General features: G+C 38.3%; 1 protein-coding gene across 4 annotated transcripts in view; it reads right to left on the bottom strand.

Annotated features, from left to right (window-relative positions):
• Nucleotides 1–12,276, bottom strand: part of DMXL2 (Dmx like 2) — a 167,765-nt gene that overhangs the window by 26,505 nt on the left and 128,984 nt on the right. For 2 of the 4 annotated variants that reach the window (XM_008269002.4, XM_051821996.2), the window contains exons 24-29: nucleotides 10,486–11,567; nucleotides 9,922–10,113; nucleotides 8,335–8,411; nucleotides 6,262–6,389; nucleotides 3,547–3,795; nucleotides 4–182 (exon numbers count right to left, since the gene is read on the bottom strand). In XM_008269002.4, coding sequence (XP_008267224.3) covers nucleotides 4–182; nucleotides 3,547–3,795; nucleotides 6,262–6,389; nucleotides 8,335–8,411; nucleotides 9,922–10,113; nucleotides 10,486–11,567 — 1,907 coding nt within the window. Of the gene's footprint in view, nucleotides 1–3; nucleotides 183–3,546; nucleotides 3,796–6,261; nucleotides 6,393–8,334; nucleotides 8,412–9,921; nucleotides 10,114–10,485; nucleotides 11,568–12,276 lie in introns of all 4 variants that reach the window. The other 2 variants (XM_051821997.2, XM_051821995.2) reach the window with 1 other exon arrangement.

Here is a 12,276-nt window from a genome sequence, read left to right on the forward strand (position 1 = left end):
TACCTTTGCCACAAAATAATCCCACATACTAAGTTCAGGAGGAATAAACTTTTCTTTGTAAGATGGTCTTTCTGCAGGCACTGGTGGTGGGGTGGCATCTTTCACAGGCCTTCCAGGGACCAGCATTCGCATGTTAAATCTTCTCCGGTGTTTATCTATGTCTTCAGAAGGAACAGGAGGTGCTGAACAAAGAGAAAACAGCAGCACTGACTTTCCTTTACTTAATTCATGGTTCTTGTCATCCTACTCTTGCCACATTTTAGCCTAGGCTAAATGATCTGTTTGTGCCTCTAAACTTTTCTAGTCCCTCATCAGTTTTTCAGAAGTCACAGCACAGACAGGGATGGATGGCTCGCTGTGCCATAGCCTGTGTATTGCAGAACAAGGATTAAAGTAACTATATAAAATGTAGTAAATAAATGTGACGTTCACTAAGTTGTTTTTTTTTTTGTTTTTTTTTTTTGTTTTTTTTGGACAGGCAGAGTGGACAGTGAGAGAGAGAGACAGAGAGAAAGGTCTTCCTTTTGCCGTTGGTTCACCCTCCAATGGCCACCATGGCTGGCGTGCTGCGCTGATCCGAAGCCAGGAGCCAGGTACTTCTCCTGGTCTCCCGTGCGGGTGCAGGGCCCAAGCACTTGGGCCATCCTCCACTGCACTCCCTGGCCACAGCAGAGAGCTGGCCTGGAAGAGGGGCAACCAGGACAGAATCTGGCACCCTGACCGGGACTAGAACCCGGTGTGCCGGCGCCGCAAGGCGGAGGATTAGCCTAGTGAGCCGCGGCACCGGCCGTTCAGTAAGTATTAAAGAGAGTGAATGAGATTATTCTGACCATGTGTCTTAAGAAAGATTCACTATGTAGGATATAAGGTTGGACTTCACAGAAGGGTGAGGCCCCACAGGAACAGGGGAAAAGAGGCAGAAACAAATGTCCAAAGGAGGTCTGAGTAAACAAGGAGAGAAGCATGCTTGTTGGACAGGAATCAGGAAGGGCAAAACAAGGACACAGTCTACAGTTGGCTCTTTTGGGCAATTCTCCTCCTTTCTGGGCTAGTCACCTGATGAAGGATGGTTTGTTCACTCAATCTGAGAGGAAAGTGGAAGATGAAAATAGGAAAGGCCTGAACTAGTAAGGTGCTTGGCAAAAACTAGACAAAGGGCTAATATGAGGGCACAAAAGGATTCAGGAACTAATTAGATGTGGAGGGACCAGAAAGTAGACGCCACCCTGCTTCTTTCCTAAGCCTCCCCATTGTAGAAAATCACCATTTTATCTTGACCTCTCTTCTCCCACATCTGATACATCTCATCAACAAATCATCTACTCTAATGCCAACTCACATCCAGAACGTCAATACTTTTCACTCTGCCCAAGACTGCCACTCTAGGCTAAACCACAATTATCTTTTGTTAATCCTGTAAAAATTGAGGTGAAATGTATATAAAGTAAACTTAGCCATTTTTATTTATTTTTAAAAACTTATTTATTTATTTGAAAGTCAGAGTTAGAGAGACCGAAATCTTCCATACAGGGGTTCATTTCCCAGATGGCTGCAACAGCCAGAGCTGGGCCAGGTTGAAGCCAGGAGCTAGGAGCTTCTAGGTCTCCCACATGGGTGCACGGGCCCAAGTACTTGGGTCACCTGCTGCTGCTTTCCTGAGCGCATTAGCTCGATCAGCAGTGGAGCAGCCAGGACTTGAACTGGCGCTCACATGAGATGCTGGCATCACAGGCGGCGGCTATACCCATTACGCCACAAAGCTGGCCTCAACTTAGTCATTTTAAAGTGTGCAATTCAGTGTCATGTAGTACATTTACACTATCACGTGACCACTTCTCTCTAGGTCCAACATTCTTTGGAAATTGCTTGCCCATTAAGCAATCACTCTATTCCTTCTTTCCCCATACTCCAGTCTGCTTCCTGTCTCTATGGGTTTACCTGTTCTGGACGTTTCTAATAAATGGAATTATAGAATATGTGATCTTCTATGTCTGGTTTCTTTCACTTAACACAGTATTTTCTTACTTTCTTTCTTTCTTTTTTTTTTTTTTTTTTTTTTTTTTTTTGACAGGCAGAGTTAGAGAGAGAGACAGACAGAAAGGTCTTCCTTTCCACTGGTTCACCCCCCAAATGGCCGCTACGGCTGGCGCGCTGTGCCCATCCGAAGCCAGGAGCCAGGTGCTTCCTCCTGGTCTCCCATGAGGGTGCAGGGCCCAAGCACTTGGGCCATCCTCCACTGCACTCCTGGGCCACAGCAGAGAGCTGGACTGGAAGAGGAGCAACCAGGACAGAATCCGGTGCCCCAACAGGGACTAGAACCCTGGGTGCCGGCCCACAGGCAGAGGATTAGCCAAGTGAGCCGTGGCGCCGGCCTAACACAGTATCAGTACTTCATTACTTTTTCTGGCTCGGCAACACTTTGTTGTATGTATATATTACATTTTCTCCTCTTTGAAGGTAACCCACAATCATCTTTTAAGTGGATTTTACATTAATCCCTCTGCCCTCAATCCAAGCGCCCTACTATTCTTTTAGTTGTTGTTACAGTCTGTTCTCCACAAAGCAGCTAGCATGCATTTTTCGAAAATCTAAGGATCCTGTCACTCCTCTGCTTAAAATATTCTGAGTTCCCTATCATTTTCTAGAACAATGAAAGCTTTCTCATGATCCATGAAACCCTGAACAGCCTTGTCCTAGCTATTTCTCAACCTCATCTCCTACAACACTGCCCCTGTTCACGAAAGTATTTCCTGAAAAAGCCCAAGTCTGTTCCTACTCAGGACCTCTGTGTTCTCTGCTGTCTGCTTGCAATGCTCTGTCCCAGATATCTGTATGGTGTCATTCCTGACTTCCCCAGGGCTCTGCTCAAAATGCTACCTGAGACGCGTCTTCTGACCATGGTGACTAGACTGGCTCCAGCCCCATTCCCTCATCACTGTCTTGCCACTCTCTCTGCTCTATGTTTCTCATGGTTCTTATCATACCTACTGTGTGCCTACCTCCACAAGATGTAAGCTTCATGAAAGCAATGCATCTGCCTTGTTCATTCCTGTATCTCCAAAGCCTGGAACACTACCTAGTATGTGGCAGGTATTAAGTAAATGTAATGAACGTGGACATGAATACAAACTAAAGAATTTAAGCATGGATAACCTTCAAGGACAGAATTATCATAAACAAAAATCACAGAAAATTCAGTGGAAGCTGGTGAGATCACCTCCCGCACTGTGACTCAGAAACTCATCCCAGGATTCGGGTCACCTCCTTCCTGAACAATGTCTCCTCACTTACCTTCACCTTTCCCCTGTTTTCATCCTCTTCAAACATGTCTACTTTGCCAACTTCAAAAATGTTACTTCCATAAAAATAAAAGTAACAAACTATATGTTTTCCTAATATGAGTTAAGTTATTCACAATCCTAAAAAAATGTTTAAATATCACTGGTTTTCAAAATAAAATTTCTCAAAACATTAAAATAAAAACCCTTCTTCAAAACTGGAAATTATTTACATTTACATATAGTACTGGTGTCAAATTCATCTTACCTGAAATATTTTCTGATTGTCTTCGAGGTTTAACAACAAGTTTCACGCCCCCTCCAAAAACAGCAGCCCACATTCGATTATTTAATGGGTGGGCTGCAAGTCGGAACAACTCATTGGAAGAATTAGTGGCAAGAGCATGTATCAATAAACTCAAGTAAACAGCAACAACAGCTTCACATAACAAAATATTCAGTTTTGGCTGGTCTTCATCTTGAGCTGAACTCAAGAGATTAATAAGTGAGCTCACACCTGTAAGAGCATACAATATCATAAGTATGTCAGCATAAAGCCCCAAAAGGAAAAAACATCAGACCTGGCCATTCCTAAGTGTATTTTCTACAAAATAAATATTTCCATAATCTGAGTAACAAAATAATGATAGGAATGGATTATAACTTATAGAATAAGAATCCATTATTCTATACCAACATAATAAATGACTAAATAAGTAAATAAAAAAGGGACTTTCCTTATAATGGGATTTCAAGTAGTAAGCAGAAGGAATGACAGAATTAGAATATCATAACTGGTAACCACACAGTAATACCTTTGGGCAAGAAGCATCACTAGATATTAAACTCCTAAAAAACTTTACTAATTGATTTGACAGGTAGAGAGACAGACAAATAGAGCGCCCGTCTATTAGTTCACTCCCCAACTGTCTGCAACAGCCCGGACTGGTCCAGGCCACAGGAACCTAATCCAGGTCTCCCATGTGGGTGGTAGGGACCCAACGACTTGAGCCATTACCATCCCAGAGTCTGGAGTAGCAGGAAGCTGGAGTGGGGAGCCAGAGCCAGGTAACAAACCTAGGTACTCCCAAGGGAAACAACAAGCACCTAAACAACTAGACTAAATACCACCCCCTGGATGCTAAAATTTGGTATTTTACACAGCCTCAAACTAGCTCTTTAAGATACTGATAAATTGTAAAGGAAAAAAATTGTCACTTTACAAAGGGGAGACCTGGCAGAACCACCTTACTAAATGCTCAAAGTTAATAGCACAAGTACTGACATCATGTGCCCATCTTTTTTGTGGGATCCCCCCCCCAAAATACATAACCTGAATTTAATATTAGGAAAAAAATCAGAAAAAGCCAATACTGAGACTTTTTTTTTTTAAAAAAGGCCAGTATTCTTCAAAAGTGTCAGTCTTTTTATAAAAGAGAAAAAAAGGGGAGATTTTACTCCTTATTAGAAGACACTATTAAAGATGTTACAAGTAATTGGCACATGCATCATAAGGACATTAGTGGGACAACTGGCAAAATTTTCAAAAGGCTGATATATTAGAGAACAATATTGTGTCAGTTAAAATGTTAATATGTTAAATTTGGTAACTGTGCTGTGGTTACATAAGAGGATGTTTGTTTTAGGAAATGCAAGCATTTTGATGAAAAAGCATGTTATTCGGCAACTTACTCCCAAATATCTCAAAAAAATATGCAGAAATACACACACATTAAATGAGAGAGAAAAAGAATAAGTGATAAAGCAAGTATGATAAAATGTTACTATTTGGAAACTCTAGGCGAAGGTTATATAAAAATTCTTAGTACTACTTTTGCAAGCCTGAAATTATTTCAAAATGAAAGCAATATGTTTCTAAAAACCAAGCTAAAGTTAATTTTAAATACATACTTGGGATATGAAATATTGTAGTGAATGAGAAATAAAGCTCAACAGAGAAGGAGAAGGACTGACAGCACGACATATGGTCGCTGCTATCCCAATACATAAGTTTACACTCTTGGGAGTAATGGTATTCTCTCTGATGAATTAGTAAAAATATGTCTGTGGGGCCTGCACTGTGGCATAGTGGGTAAAGTCACCGTCTGCAGTGTCGGCATCCCATGTGGGTGCCGGTTCCAGTACTGGCTACTCCACTTCTGATCCAGCTCTCTGCTATGGCCTTGGAAAGCAGTAGGAAATGGCCCAAGTCCTTGGGCCCCTGCACTTGAATGCAAGACCCAAAAGAAGCTCCTGGCTCCTGGCTTTAGATCAGCACAGCCAACTGGAGAGTGAACCAGTAGAGGGAAGACCTCTCTCTCTGCCTCTCCTTCCCATTCTGTGTAACTCTGTCTTTCAAATAAACAAACAAGTAAATAAATTAAATGAATGAATGAATGAATACGTCTGTGAGTTTGCTAAGATTCTAATTCAGAATGTTTAAGGATAAGGAAGATGGAGTATTCCCCTGATATAGGGTGATGCTAAGACCTTCCTTTGGATGCTGGTCAACACAGCTGATTTGTGAAGCCTTGACTGTCTGTCTCCAGACAATACACAGCACTGAAGAACCCCTAATCCACAGGAGAGAACAGCATCAAAAACAAACATGGAAAGAGCCATTCACCAAGTCCACAAAGAGTGATAATCAGGAAACTGACCAGCAGATTTTTAAAAATGAATTGCCATTTTAAAAATTCATTTTAAAAATGAATTTACTTAATATATGCTAAACTGATCTTCTGTTTATAAAGAGAATTGAAAATGAATCTTGATGTGAATGGAATGGGGGAGGGAGAGGGAAAGGGGAGGGTTGCGGGTGGGAGGGAAGTTATGGGGGGGAAGCCATTGTAATCCATAAGCTGTACTTTGGAAATTTATATTCATTAAATAAAAGTTAAAAAAATGAATTGCCAAGTAAAACACTGGAAATTAAAAAAATAAAATCACACAATCAACCAGACAAAAATACACAAATTCTCACCAGGCCATTGAGCAGGAGATGAATTTGGTGTTGCATGTTCTTCAATGCTTTCTGTTCTTAGTCTTCGACGGTCACTTAAAAGAAGTCCTTGGTAAGCCATTCCTGTAAACTGATTTCCTTCTGTCTGACTGCTAAAACAAATAGGTTCAGTTACTTACCCCCTTAACAGAGGCAATGAGCAAAGATACTTGATACATATCATGTTTTGATAATCATTATTAAGAAACACCAAAATTCTTAAAACTGAATTCACTGTCTAAAAAAAAAATTATTTTATAAAGTCGTTGGATTTAGTTACATTTATTGATCCTTTTTAAGAACAAAATACTAAACTTAACTATGTTAGGCAGATGACATTCAGTCTTTCCATCTTTCCACAAGTCCATACTTTAAAATATTTTCTAGTTTACACAGGCTTTTTAAGTCTGGATAAGGAGACTCCTGTTGGTCTAGGGCACTGAAGACAGAACGTTTCAGGGTACTAGTTTGCTGCATTTCTTAGCTCTCCACAGTTGTGCAAACTTAACGTTGAAATAAAATATGAGCTAAAATCTAAATAATCATATTTTAGAATTCCCTAACCATAAAGCCAAATGTTCTTAATCATTGACTTCCCTCTTCATAATGGCTATCTTTGTGGAATGGAGAAAATACAAAAGCAGAAAGTAAAGCTGAGTTAAAGTTTTGAGTGTAAATCATATCCTCAAGCCTGGATATTACATACTGAAAACAATGTATCCAAATTCTCATTTGGTGCCATTTTAACCAGTGACTGATATCAAACAACTTATCTTTCATCAGTTAGATTACCATGCCAACTCAATAAGCTTTTTTTCTCCTTATCTGCATTTCTAAATCTCTGGAGCTATTTAGACATGGCCTAACTAGGACAAAGTCAGAGTTCAGGCCATTGTAAGACAGTAATCCCTCATCTGATATCAAAAGTTTGCACAAACATTTGCTAAATACATTTAATATCAATTTCACATAATATTTCTATAACAAACTTTTCACTTACTGATATAATTAATTCATTTAAATCTGGGTCATCTTTTCAAGAAGTTAGTAAGTTTCTTACTACTTTCATTAGTTATTGAAAATGCAAAGTATATATAGTACATATAGTATATAAAGGTAATTTTACACTTAGAAAAGTTCAAACCATTATTGTTAGTTGATATCACTTCCCAAAGACTTTAACATCATATATAAATGGATAAGTAAAATTTATTTTAAGAATTCAATTTTAGGAATCTATAAGGGTACTTCAGAAAATCTGGAAATGAAATTAAAAGACAAGTTTAGGGCAGGCATTTGACGTAAGGGTTAGGATGTCACTTGGTACGTCTCCATCCCATCCTGGAGTTTTCTGTTCAAGTTCCAGCTCTGCTCAGAACTGAGGCTCAAACAGTTGGGTCCCTGCCACCCAAATGGGAGAACTGTATGGAGTTCCCAGCACCAGAGCATTTGCAGACAGAACCAGTAGGTAGGAAATTTGTATTTCTCTCTGTCTCTATAAGTTTTTAAAAATTTTAAGATCACTTTATCTTGCTGCAAAAGATTTTAAAATCCATAATTTTTCCATAATATGCATTTTCCACAAGCTTTTTGACAACTGTGCTATGCATGGATTTCAAGTTTTTTGCCCAAAAATGCATTTTCCATGAACCTTTCAAAGTCCCTAGATAGTTTTTATATTTTTTAAAAATCTTTCCTTTCAACTGTGAAAACTAGTTAGGTAAACAGGAGCTAATCCAATGCAAAAAAAATAATTCCCAAGGAGGAAAAATAAGGAAATTTCATATTATAAATAATTTTGGACACTAAACTTTTTTCTTAAAAATGAAGAAAGATGGTAATGAGGATCATTTATATTTGTCATGTTCTATATTTCTCTCATTACTAGGCCACAACTAAACTGTTTTATTTCTGATTCTATCTTTCCTATTGAAATATACATGGCGGTCATATTTGGGGATTTTTCAGTTAACTAGGGAAAGAGACCCTTAATGAACTCTGGAACAGTTTAATGTTTTTGCTGTATTAACACTATTTGGGGTGATTTTTTTTTACCTGTAGCTATGACTGTCACATAATGCTTGGTAAATTGATGCAGAAAGGGATGCTGCTAGTGAATGAAGTGTGTGCACCTAAAACCAAAACAGCCACAGTTACAGTTTGTACTAACATTTCTACACAACAGTCATATTTTAGAATCAGAAAACACCCAGGAAACTAGCAATATCATAAATAAGACTCAGTCCTAAATAAGACTACTAACTCTGCTTTAAGCCTTCTAAAATCATTCTCATCCACCTTTCTATGCACACTCACTGCAAAGCTGACCGTTCAGACACAAATTTTTCAAATCTTTACTTAATGCGAGCCTGCCATTTACCAGGCTATGAGCAAAGTACTGAAAGTACTGATGTTACTGGGATGTCCTGGCTACCAACTATCAGCTTAAATGTCAGAAAAAAAAAAAAAAAAAAGGACCAAAGAACCAAAGTAAGCACAAGATTTTCAGTTTTTATTTAAGCTTATCTTATAATATTCTTAATGAAAATAAAGAGTTGAGCTTATCAGTAAGAATGAATTAAATTTGTTTAGTAAATATATCAATCACTGTGTGAAATGGCTAATTTTCCAGAAAGCAAGTAATTAACTTGGTACTCATACGTAGGGCACAGTCATAGTACGTTTCATTTAGAAAGTTTAAAAATTATCCATACAATATAAAAACCACAACCTGACATCCAGGCTGAATTTGAGACTCACAAAAATCTTAAAATTTGAAGTTTCATTACTCTTTGAAAGCCTAACCCAAATTTCAAGGAACTTGGAGCTTTTGCTTAAAATTAATATGCATTTTAACCACTTTTCTACATGTCCAAATTCATCTAGTAATTTAAGTAATCTGTGCTAAAATGCTCACAGCAATTAATTCACTATGTACAAGCAGTCTGTACTAGATTCATGTGAATAGAATATTATGGGTCCTTCAGAAAAATACTACCAGAGATGAAGCACACTTGTGAAATGAAAGAGAACAAAATTAAAATATTGGGATCTGAAGCCCCATCAGCCACAGAAGTGGGAAAAGCACCACACAAGTACACTTAGGCTGGCACAGTACTCGCCAGGTCTTGCCAAGCTCCATAGCATTTCTCAGGAAGTACCATTTTTTAAGTTCTCAGCATCGGATTGCAGGTTTAATTTCGGGTACATTCTGCCAAACTCTGATTGTCCCTACTGCACAGCTTCTAATAAACATAATCACCAAGGGACCAGTAATAAGGATACTTTATCTAGGATCATTTCTGATCAAGCATGATTTTCTCCCAGGAACTCAGCAACTTATATTTTCACATTATCTTGGCATGTAAACAGTCATAAATATTCCCAACGTAATGGTTTATTTAAGAGAAACGAAGATCTAAAGGAATAAATACAGTCTAGAAAAGACACCTTTTCAGAACTGTGAAGAATGCTTACTGTTAAATTGCATTCACTGGACAAATAGTCTTTTGCTAATTGAGAATGAGAAGGTAGCGTGTAAGAGCACATAAAATATTCCCTCTACATTCCAACTGGAAGGCAATTATGCATATTTACCTCCTCAGTGTGTACAGTAGCAAATAACCATAAACTTCACATTACCTTCACATCTTCGATATTGGGATGAGGTGGTGTTTTCATCTGAACAATAGTATAAAGTATATCATGGATGTGATTATTTAAGTACAATACAGGATTAGCTATGACTGTTTTTGTCGAAGCAATACTTGCTGAAAGCAGAGGTAGGGTAGTAGGCAATGGTAGTGGAGACTGAAGCTGTTTTACTGTAGTTTCCTGTAGGTGATAATGAATTATTTTTTTCAAAGTGATTAAAATGAAGGGGGGAAAACCCAATAGTTATCTGTTACAAAATGCTGGTGACAACACACTTGTATAAACACAGAAATGTCAGTTTCTTGTTATATGTTCTACTGAAATTACTGAGCAGTCAGTAAGTACCAGGTGCTATGCTAGATGCAAAAGACAGAGACGACAGCCATGCTTTCAAGCTTGTAAGCCCACTCCTAATTATTAGAACTTGAGACTGAGAAGACCCACATAGAATATAAGCTTCCGTCTCCTTGAATAGAGGAGCTGAATATTTTTATATTAACTAGTAAAATGAGTTTTATAGCTATAAACTATTGAAATCAAAGTGATTCATACCTGCTGTGATTCTTGCAGCAAAAACTTGAGTTCCATTCTTACTGAGGCCAGACCACCACCCTGGGCCCCATGAAGGCTGCAGTAACTAAGAAACACTCTGAGGAGATCTTGGTTTTTCTGCAGCCACAGCTTTCGTCTCTCTGCATGTTCACGTTTAGCCTGTAGTCTCCGCCTTTCTATCTGATGGCGCTCGTAGGAACCAATATCTGGTTTGTCCACCATTTCTTCCTGGTCCAGAAGCTCACTCTCTGCCTTCGAGTATGTTTTACTGGAATATTCTTTGATAACTGACTCATGATTACATATCTCATGCAGGGCAGCAATTTCCTTTTCAAGCCAGTTATAGAGCTGAAACCTGAGTTTTCCTCCATCTACTTCATAACCTGTGGCCAGCGTTCTTAGTTCCGTCATAAGGATCTTTAAACAAGCCCTGAATTTTAGTTGTTCGGCAATCACATCAACCTCAGCATCACCTCCGAGACAGTCCTCCTCCTGAGGAGTCAACTCCACAGCAGCCTCTGAAGCCTTCTCATCTTCCTGAGTGTCCTTTCTCCTGGCATCTGTGCTTTTCATTACTAAACCCACAGCATCTTCTTCCTCTTCTTCTAAGGCACTATCATGATCTTCACCCCAATCGAGATTAAGGGGTTCCTCATCAACTTTTACAATCGGCTGACTCCAGTCAAAGTGTGCGGAAGTGACTTGTGACCACTCAGTGCTAGAACTTCCATTGCCATCACTCACAGTTTTTGATTCTGAAGGGGCATCACCCAGCTCTTTGGACATTAAGTCAGGCTGATCTTTTTTTGCAGGTAAGGAAGATGTTTTGCTTACTTTTGGAATTTTGGAGAGTACCTCTAAGGCTAAAACAGGGCATCCAACTTTAAAATGAGCATTTGCAGTGGTAAAGAACAATTTTCTTTCTATGAGGTTAATTTTATCAACAAAGTTTTTCTCAGTTTTGAGACCTAAGGTTGCCAAAGTTCCTTCAGGGGAGGCAAGGTTTCTTCGGATAAGCAAAGGATGAGTTCGAAGGTAGTTGTAAAAGCTAAACACCGTTGGATTACAAGATTTGATGATAGCTATAGGAATCAGATAAAAACCACAAGGTTGTTAATTTGTATTTATATTACAAAATAATAAAATTCATCAGTATTTCTTCAAAATAAAAGACATGAAAATATTAATCTATAACAGGTTAAACTATGGTACATCCAATCATTTATACAACTGAAATCACAAGAATTTCCCTCCAGGCCATAGAATGCTGTCCATCACTATGGGGTGCTATGCAGGATATATTATGTTAAAAAAGATACAGAAAACAGATACAGTAAACTACCTTTTATCTTAGAATGTGCAGCGGGGATATAAACACACACTCACACACATCTGCTTATTCTCATATTTTTTAAATGGAAGAAAACACACACACACACACACACACACAAACTAACTGGCTCCCTAAAAAAGGAGACAAGAATAGGCAGATAGATTTCTTTAAAAACACTTGGTCTTGTATACTTTATTTCAAAATTATGTCAATATTTTATATAATCTTAAGAGAAAATTAAATTTTAAAAAAACTTCACAAAAAAACAAAGGCAGAATTAAACAAATGAATCTGAGTATCAAGTTGGTATCACAACCATATAGAGATGAACTATAAAAAGCAACTTTTAAATAATTAATCTGAGCATACTTACCAGGACATACCTTAAAAACAAAAAAAACTTAACCTGTTCTTAGACATCATGTAGTCATGAAAATTATTTCAAGTATTAATCTGAA

This window comes from Oryctolagus cuniculus, chromosome 12 (assembly GCF_964237555.1).
Source record: "Oryctolagus cuniculus chromosome 12, mOryCun1.1, whole genome shotgun sequence".
Classification (NCBI taxonomy): domain Eukaryota; kingdom Metazoa; phylum Chordata; class Mammalia; order Lagomorpha; family Leporidae; genus Oryctolagus; species Oryctolagus cuniculus.